Source organism: Sesamum indicum, linkage group LG16 (assembly GCF_000512975.1).
Source record: "Sesamum indicum cultivar Zhongzhi No. 13 linkage group LG16, S_indicum_v1.0, whole genome shotgun sequence".
NCBI classification, from domain to species: Eukaryota; Viridiplantae; Streptophyta; class Magnoliopsida; order Lamiales; family Pedaliaceae; genus Sesamum; species Sesamum indicum.
This window is the reverse complement of record NC_026160.1, coordinates 2,109,576-2,120,315: the sequence shown is the minus strand read 5'-3', so window position 1 is coordinate 2,120,315 and position 10,740 is coordinate 2,109,576. Positions and strand designations below refer to the sequence as shown.

The following is a 10,740-nucleotide window of genomic DNA, read 5'->3' as shown; positions in this document are numbered from 1 at the left end:
AGTCATGTTGGAATTCAATTTGCGGATTAAATTCTACAATTTAAAATTTTTGCTCATGAATAATAGAATTCATCAAAAATTGCAAAACGTGGTCGGAATGTGTCATGTGCACCTCATTTAATGCAAAATTAAGAAGTTTTAATTACAGATCCACCTTAATCTATATCATACGTACCAACATTTTAATTTAATAAAAGAAACAATTAGAGATCCTTGTTAATCTAGCTTTGACATTGATATTTCACCTAATTATTTCTAGGTTTTATCGTATCAAAGAATCTATCAACATCACTGCAAAAATACACACGACACGTACATATTATCAAATGTATGATATATGTACATTTATTAGTTTAAGGTAAAAATTAGCGGCTACCGTCAAGTGTATTTTTAATTTTTTGTGCCAGTAAAGGACAAAATATTCATATATTACTATTTACTAATACTTTTATTATTATAATTAAATCATATTATTTATTTATCATAGAATGTACCATGCTAAATAAATAAATACTTAGGACTAATTTTGATTCAAATGAGAGAGAGAGAGAAACTATTTTTATATTAAAGGATATATTTGTCTTTATAAAATATTTTAAGATAGACATAGGTATCTATTTGACAAATATGGAGAAACTCACGTATCAATTCAAGCATTTGCAAAAACTCATGTATCAATTTGATATTTATGAAAAAAACTCGAGTATTAATTGATCATTCACAAAAATTCATGTATCAATTCGATAATAATTCCAAAATTCATATACCAAAATAAATTTTACTCATTAATTTTATAATTGTGTAACTGATGTATGATCAATTTTATTTCATTTTGCGTTATGAATTAGAGTATATCATACCTTAAATAAGAAAAAAATGGAAGCAACTTCTTTGTAATAATGCAAAATAAGTAAATTATCATATTGTGAAAAAAAAAATAACAATTTACCTCTTTGTATTTCAAAAAATGCAGCAATTTATGCTTCTGTATTTCTCAAAATGAAGCAATTTAACTTCTTAAATATGAAGTTAAATTGCTTCATTTTGAAAATTACAAAAAAATAAATTGCTGTTATTTTTTTATAAGCGTTAATTTGCTCATTGGCCAGATCAAATAAGGTAATCCCCTTTGAATAACAGTAGCAACAACAATATATAGAAGATTACCACTTTAAGCCTGCTCTTTATTTCCCTGATTTGATCAATGGAGAAGGCAGTAGTCGTCGTAACAATTGGGCGGAACTCCACTCCGTCTTCGCCCGACCGTATCGGCGACTTATCGTCTTTGATCAAACTGCTCTTCAAGAGGCTCCACCCGAAGTCACAGGCCGTGTGCAGCAGCCCCGTGAAGAACCTGGGAACGCGTCCAAGCAAGGTGTGATTGCCTCCATCTTTCGACTGTCGAGAAGGGAACGTCAGCGGCATCAACGGGTTGTCGAGTCGTTGCAGGCAGGACAAGAGGGCGCCCATCAAGGAGTAGCCATCGCCTAGCGAATGGTGAAGCTTGAAGATGAGATTCCCAGCTGCGTTTTTCGTAGGGTATTTGAGTATGTGAATTTCCCAGAGAGGCCTGTTTTGCGGGAGCTGTTCCATTCCTAGCTTGGTGAGGTAGTCGGTGAAGCATTCGTCGTAGTAGTCTGTCGACATGCCACTGGGAAAAGTCGGGATGTTTACGTGCTCTTGCAGATTTACTTCAACTTTTTTCCATTTCTTCACTCCTTTCTTCCCTGTAACCTGTGAATTTACGTTGAGAGTGATCTTTGCCCAATGACAAGAAGTATTGCATATATTTTACACTAATTAAAAAATATAATTTTTTGCCTACGGTTAATCAATATAGTCAAAAAAAGAAAATTGTGATAAATACAAATCAATCACGACTTCGTAACGGCCGACCATTGTTTCAGCAAGTATAGCCAAAACCAATGGTAAAAATTTGAGTTTTTGCTTCAATATTATTTAACCGTAGTGAATAGTATTAATTTACTATGTTTATTTAAACCGTGATCATTTATATTACAACAAAAACTCAATTTATTTATTTATTTTTTGTAGTGATAGTCAATCTTTTTCTCTATTTCCTATCACACTTTGATGGAAAATCAAATTAAAAAGTAGGGCTGAGCAGAATCAATGGAACAGAAGATCTTTGATCACTTTCTTCTAAGAGTTTCATGCATAATGAGCAATGTTGTCTACGGTGACAAGTAGGGTGATCATGTATACAATTAATAGTTACTAACCATGATAGAGGAGAAACGTGGATTTATGGGCAAAAACACGTCTTTGAGGAGGGGGATGGTCATGGAGTCATCAATAGGATCTTCCGATTCCAAAACTCCAAGAATTGTGAGGGACAAGACAGAGCTCTTGAGGTACTGTGCGCTGGGGCTCATAGGCTCCAACACTTCCTCCTGCACCTCAAACTCCATCACATGCATATATCTCTGTGTTGCTCTTCACTTCACTCTTCTTACTTACCTGCTGCTCTTTACTTCATCTATATATACATACATATATATATATGTTGATACAGAGAGAGAGAGAGAGAGAGAGAGTCAATGGAGTCGGTAGCATTAGGTATAGAGTTGTATAATTAAATAAATTGTGCTGCAGACAAAACGTGTATGGTGGATAATTGTAGCAAAGAGTGGGGATGGGCTACCTCCTAACAAAAGTAGTATATATATATATATATATAAATATATACACTTTTCTTCGTAGGTACAGACGTATACTCACTTCATGTAATTTAAAAAATTACATTTAATATATTTAAAATTTATTTTTATTTAATAAATAGGTTTATTTATTATTCAAAATTTACTGAATTTGTTGATATCAACAAAAAAACTAAATGAAAATTAATATATGCCTTCAATTGACTTATTGCACGTCAAACCAATTTTTTGTGACTAAAAGACCATCATAACGATGAAGATTTACTTCGACACATGCAGTAAAATGTATAAGGGTATTTTGATCATAAAAAAAATTATTTGACCTGCAATAAATCAGTAATAACTCAATCGGAGGTAAAAAAGATTTCTTATCCTGTATTTTTATTAATATCTTCAAATTCGCTGAATTCTGATTTACGTAACGACTTATTTGTTAGTCAGAAACAAATTTTAAAAGTGCCAAATATAATTTTTCAAATTATAAGAGATTTATGTATAATTAAACTAAATTCAGGCAGCGTAAGTATCCCTACAAATTAACATATGGATGATTGATGGTGTAGTAATGTGGCTTTCTTCACACCACGTAAACCAATAGGCTTCGTGCAGCTGATAGCTCCCTAGCATGCCCTTATAATTTAGGATTACTGCGCCCTTCCCCCCAGATTTAATCTAACACTACCTAGATTTTTGGAGCTTGAAAAATTAAATTTAATAATTATTTCATTTATTATTATCGAACAAACATGCCTAACTGTTGATGCTACCAACAGTTTGTTAATCTCAATATAAAAAGTAAATTAAATTTCAATTATATTCTTGAATTGATATTCATTAGTTGCATAAACAACCAAGCTACAGAACACATGTATTGCCTGTCTTTGCTGTCTAAGTTTTATGAGAATTTGGATATGGGATTAAATGTGTCGAGTTTTCTTAATTTTGAAATAATTTTAAAAATTTTGTGAAATAAAGAACTGAATGTGTCGAATTGTCTTAATTTTATAATCATTGAACTCGGAATTCTAATTATAATTTTGCCAATATATTATAGGAAAAAATATAATTTTAGTTCTATATAAGAAAGAAAAAAGAAATAAAAACTCTTTTTTGCTTTGGGAATGAAAGTATGCCCTCCGACACCCTTTACTAGTTCATAGAATGGGAAAAATGAATTGATGTATTTATTGGATATTGGATCCGGGACTGGCGAGGCTCGAACCTGCAGCTTCCGCCTTAATAGGACGGTGCTCTGACCAATTGAACTACAATCCCAAGGCAATAAGGAGGGGGAATTATTTTAAAAATACAGATAAAAAAAAATTAAAAATTTGAAGTGATTTGAAAAATTATAGAAAATCACCGCGGTGTCACAATTTATATTTTAAAAAAATATTCTATGTCATCGTGGTTAACCACCGCGGTGATATTTTTTTTTAAAAAAAAAGATTTTTTAATGTGTCACCGCGGTGACAATTTTTTTTTAAAAAAAATTATTTTGTTCACGACGAATTGCTGCAACTTTTCATTAAAATTTCAGCACCATCATAGTGAGTTCTCAACCATCAAATATACCGTTCGACTCCCCTTGATGAGACGAACATTTCCCCACAAATAATTTCAAGTTTTATCAATCGTAAATAATAGATTTTTAGCACGACCAGCGCACCTTTCGGCCGTCGATTTGCCGCCATTGGAGCGATCCACAATCACGAACCACCACCACTGGACTTGCCTCGACCTAACGGTTCTAATGAGACCAACCTAGTTTAATTTTATTAAGTATTTGTTGAGATATGAAAATTTGAAGATTTTTCCGCTGAAAATTCGCATTGAAGCTGTTTGCTGCCATTTCTCCACCGTCAGGATGATTCATAGATTAAAACCATAGCCTTTTGAATCATGTCGTCCAGACGATTCTAACAAGACCAGTCTTGATCAATTTCATCAAGTATTTGTTTGTTCAATTAAAATACATATTTTTAAAATAGTTATAATTTTATTAAATTCTATTTAATTAATAAATAATACTATTTATAATTAATTAATAATACTATTTATATTAAATAATTAATTAATAATACTATTTATAATACTATTTATAATTAATTAACAATACTGTTTATAATTAATTAAATAGAATTTAATAAAATTATAAATATTTTAAAATATATGTATTTTAATTGAACAAACAAAAAAAAAGAAAATGAATTTGACAAACAGTTTCAGCGAATTTTTGGTGGAAAAATCTTCAAATTTTCAAATCTCAACAAATACTTGATGAAATTGAGCAAGACTGGTCTAAATAGTTTCAATTCTCAACAAATACTTGATGAAATTGAGCAAAACTGGTCTAAATAGTATTATTAATTATTAATTAATTATTTATTATAAAGAGTATGATTAATTAATTATAAATAGTATTATTAATTAATTAAATAGAATTTAATAAAATTATAACTATTTTAAAACATATGTATTTTAATTGAACAAACAAATACTTGATGAAATTGAGCAAGACTGGTCTTGTTGGAATAGTCTGGATGACAGGATTCGAACAGCTATGGTCTTAATCTGTGATTCGTCCTAACGATGGAGAACTGGCAGCAAACAGCTTCAGCGCAAATTTTCGGCGGAAAAATCTTCAAATTTTTATATCTCAACAAATACTTAATAAAATTGGACTAGGTTGGTCTCGTTAGAACCGTTAGGTTGAGGCGAGTCCAGTGATCGTGGGTCGCTCCGGTGGCGGCAAATCGACGGCCAAAAGGTGCGGTAGTCGTGCTAAAATCCATTATTTACGATTGATAAAACTTGAAATTGTTTGTGGGGAAATTTTCGTCTCATCAAGGGGAGTCAAACAGTATATTTGATGGTTGACAACTCGCCTTGATGGTGCTGAAATTTTAATGAGAAGTTGGCAGCAATTCATCGTGAAACAAAATAATTTTTTTTAAAAAAAAATTATCACCGCTGTTTCGAACCGCGGTGACACATTTAAAAATCTTTTTTTTTAAAAAACAATGTCACCATGGTGGTTAACCGTGGTGACATAGAATTTTTTTTTTTAAATATAAATTGTGACACCGCGGTGTCACTTACTTTTCTAAAATTTTTCAAATCACTTCAAATTTTTATTTTTTTTATCTGCATTTTAAAAATAATCCCTCCCAATAAGGATGGAGGATGGAATTTTTGGTCATGCATGAGTTGATTTTTGTAATTTAGTCCTATAACTTTGAAATTTTGGTAAGTTTCATCCTAATTGGCAAGAAAATTGCATGTGACTTGCATACGATCCAATTAAATTATAATTTTAGTCCTGTAACTTAAGAGGTATTGATAGTTTTAGTCCTATAACTTGGGAGAGTTAACATTTTTAATCCTGCATGAATTTATTTACAGGACATAAATTTGCAAATAAATTGCAATTTTCGTCTAATTAAGGACTAAAATCGCCAAAATTATAGAATTACAGGAGTAAATTATTAAAATCAATTTGTACAAGATTAAAAATAACACCCTCTTAAATTAGAGGACTAAAATTACAATTTTCCCTATATAATAACATATAAACCTCCTTAAAGTGTGAGGTAGATGTACTCTAATGTTTCTAGGCTTACATATGCATTTACTAATATTTAATATTGTCCAATGAATAATCTTAATATTTTGCAATGCTATCCCATTACTATTTTAGTAAAATGATAAGTTTTTAATTAATTGTTAATCTAAATCTATAAAAGTTTCTCTAAAAGTTTGTACTAAGTTAAACTTATATGGTTTATGCTTATTTTAAAAAGTTAATATTTTTAATTTATGATAAAAAAATATTAAAATTATATCTCATAAAAATAGGTATATTCTAATTAAATTGCTTCGATTAAAATTATTTTGAATTAAAAATCCAATTCAATCGTATCCTTCATATTTTAATTTGGTATCCTTTTATCTTGTTTTGGAAAAGTAATGAGTTTGGTTACAATAATCATATAACAATTAGTTAGTTTTTTTTTTTTATATATAAAATCAACTTTTAACAAATTAACTTGATTTTTTTTTATTGTATTTGACAATAAAGTATAATATAGACAAGTAAAAATTCATATATAAAAAAAAGATAATGACCCAAATTGATATTTAAATCTAGAAAAAATTAAAATGTTAGTTCAATAAGTATAAGGCTATGGTAATTTTGGTGTTGTTGAAATTAATTTTGATAATTTAATCATGTAATTAAAAGAATAGGTAATTTAAGGATAATTCTAGCAAAGAATTTATAATTTAACAAAAAAAAAAATATGTAAAATCATATGCAGTTCCCCTCATATGGGCCTGGTGGCATGGGATCATAAATCCCACCAAACTTTATGGAATTTTAATTATTCTTTTAGCATTATCTATCAGGGCCCGAATGATATTCTAAAAAATTCAAGTTGACAGAGGATTTGGCTGAATATCTTAAGATATCTTAATTGTTCTATTTGTGATTTAATTAGAAACAATCATAGTTATTTGTCCATTACATTTATGCATTGTTATTACAATTTGTGATATAATTAGAGACAACCATAGTTATTTGTCCCTTACAGCTATGCATTGTCCCGTAGGTTTGTCTATTCATGTTGTTAAAAGATAAAAGATAATGCAATAATTGTGTATTAACAAAAGGTCAAGATAAGAGTTAGTCTTTCACCTAAAGATAATATTGTCACACACTGGTGCTTATGGTTCTGCGACAGAACCTAATATTTATGAGATAGCAGCACTACAAATCTCAAGAAACGGCTAACAAAGAAAATATTTTAAAATTATTTTCGTAAAAGATAAAATGCTGGTTCTGCTAACTACTTTGAAATGCACTAAAAGATAGTAGCTAAAAAGTACTGTTGAAATAGATCAGCATTCACATATTGGTTGGATTAAACACGTGAGCCCTTAGTGATGAACCCTCAATTTGAACAATTATGCTAGGACTCATTGACATATGATTTACTTATCGACTTAATTGCAATTTTAATCCTTTAGTTATAGCTATTTGGTATTTTAATCCTGTAATTTGTTAGGATTGTAAAATAGCCTCTCACCTTTTTTAATTTGAAAGTTTTAGGACAAATTTGACCAAAGATTTCAAAGATAAATGGCATGTGCCTGTCGTATGTTGATTAAAACTTGGGAAAGCACATCTTAGTGGCTGATTTTTGCTAACGTGGCAAGTGGTGGCTTATGCCACGTCGCCCATGTTTTATAAATATTTTTTTTACATCACCCACCATTTGCCATGTCAGTATAAATTAGCCAATAAGATGTATTTTCCATAATTTTAGCCAGAACATAATTGGCACATGGCACTTTTCGGCCAACCTTAAAAATTTTGAATTTTATTCTAAAATTGCAAAATAATAATAATAAAAAAGGTGAAGAGCCATTTTATAGTCCTAACAAATTACATGACTAAAATACTTATAATTACAGGATTAAAACTGTTGATATAATTAAACTTCATCTCTTGAGATTTGGTATAGTTATATGTAGATCCCCTGTGGTTTAAAAAGTTTATATCTAATACCCCTTAAGAGGTTTGCTTCCATCTAACGAATAAGTCATTTCATTAGTAAAAAATCACCAAATTTGTTGATATTAATAAAGAAATTAGATGAAAATTTATATTTACTCTCAATTGACTTATTACTGACTTATTGTAGGTCAAAATAAATCATTTTATAACCAAACTACCTTCATATATTTTTCGCATTAATGTATGTGAGGAGGTATATCTTCACTCTTATAAAGACAGTATAGTAGAATAAAGATTTGTTCGACCTATAATAAATCGATAATAAGTCAATCAAAGGTAACTGTTGATTTTTATTTAATTTTTTTGTTAATATCAACAATTTCGGTAAATATTGGTTTATGCAATAGTTTATTTGTTAGACAGAAACAAATTACGGAAATACTAAATATAGTTTTTCGAACCACAAAAAACTTATATGTACTTAAGTAGAAGGCTGTATAATTATCCCAAAATACAATAGTGTTAATTCATGCTTTGTGATCATTTAGAACAAATACGTAGGAATAAGTGTAAAGAATTGTAACATTGTTGAAAATCAGCCAATGCCAACCTGTGGATTTTGACTTTGAAAGTTTACTTGCTGCATTGATCAATCACATAATGCCATGTTTGGCTAAACAAGTTAAGTTTCTAATGTCAATTATATGTTAACCCTTTAACAATTAATCACCCAACGCTGTTTGTTTCTTCCTTGTCTGCTTGCCCTGTAATGGATGGAGTGTAAGTAAACTTTTGCAAAAAATGTTGAAATATCTGGTTTAAAAGTCCTAATTGTCATTAAAAGATAAGTTCTACCTATAATGTTCAAACAATCAATAAATGGAGAAATCCCCATCCACAAAAATAATTGAATGAAAATGAATGCAGATTGCTGGACGAAGTTTAGTTTAGTTGGCGATGTTGAAGTTTCACGCCTAAGAGGTCACGAGTTTGAACCCCACTATATGTATGGGTTTTTGTTTCTACTGCATAGTAGATGTTGGTTACATTTAATTTATTTGATATTATTAATCAGGAATGATGGTGATCGATTTATTTCAATTAATAATAATTCATCGTTCTTACTTAAAAAAAAATAAAAATAAATGCGGGCTGACGTGGGGTACTAGAAATTTATCCAAATGCCCCTACTTCTTCTGTTAATTATAAAATAGATCAGGATTAGTGCCTTTTACATTTAGGTGGTGACCACCTAATTATTTCGAAATATTTATAATTGCAGCATTTCATATTCTAGGAACAATAATCAATTTTTTTGATACAGTAATTAAAGAGAGAGAGAGAGAGAGAGAGAGTAGTAGCAATACAAAAAGTATGTGGCGATATTAAAGTTTGGCTAGCTGTATATATATATATATATATATATATATACGGGTTAATTACAGTTTGTACTCTTAAATTATGCATTAAGTATATTTACACCCCTAAATTATAAAATGTAACCAAATGACCCCTCATAACATACACTACTTTTTTTATGACGAAAATGCTCTTACTATTTACACTCTTAAAATATCTCTATTACAATCATTCTCCTTAATATAAATGAACTATTATAATTTTTTATTTTAAAATAAACACTACTCAAAATTTATAATTTTTATGTTCAGTGCAGAATTTGTATGAACTCCATAAATTTATAATTTCTATATATTTTACACAACTGGTAAAAAATTTACATAATTTTTGCCTCTATTGTTATATATATTGCACTTTTTTAAAAATAAATTTAAAATATTACATCAAACATATATATATATATTGTATAATATGAAAATCTGTAATATAATTAATATATAATATTCTATATTTTTTTAAGTAATGATATGATATATTTTGATTATGTGGTCGACATGTAATTGAATAAAATTTTATAAGTTTTATAACATATTTTTTCTATAATTCTATATGCATTATGTAACGACACATATTTACATGTACTTTTTAATATAATTAAAATACTTTGTAAATATATTTTCATATATTGAGCTTATAAATATTTTTGTGTTCCATAATTTATAAAAAAATATAAATTATAAATATTATTTTTAAAATAAAATGTGAGCAAAATTTTAAATCAATAAAAATAATTTTTGGGAGATATTTAATAAAACATATTTTAGGATGTAGAATAATAAGTGAGAAGGGTATTTTTATCTCATCGAAGCCAAATTATTTTGTTAGGGGCGTTTTTTGTTACTTTTTATACTTTAAAAGTGTAAAATAAGACAAAATACATAGTTCAGGGGTACAAGTGTATTTAACCCAATATATATATGTATTAAATGACAAAAATTAAAATTTAATTTATCTATACTATATATAACCGAAAAGAGGTTAATTGGTGTGTCAATTATTTTGGTATGTCAATTTTAATATTTAAATTTAATTAATTTATTAATTATTCATTAACTTCCCACCCACCCATCTAACTTCCCACTCCCCCATTGTCTTTCAGTAGTTATTTTTTTTTTAATTTTC

General features: G+C 28.8%; 1 protein-coding gene across 1 annotated transcript in view; it reads right to left on the bottom strand.

The window, feature by feature from the left end:
* LOC105178565 (O-acyltransferase WSD1) overlaps positions 1-2,517 on the bottom strand; it is a 6,145-nt gene extending 3,628 nt beyond the window's left edge. Inside the window, exons 1-2 of the mRNA XM_011102059.2 lie at positions 2,244-2,517; positions 1,168-1,734 (exon numbers count right to left, since the gene is read on the bottom strand). Coding sequence (XP_011100361.1) covers positions 1,168-1,734; positions 2,244-2,441 — 765 coding nt within the window. The 5' untranslated portion in view covers positions 2,442-2,517. The remainder of the gene's footprint in view (positions 1-1,167; positions 1,735-2,243) is intronic.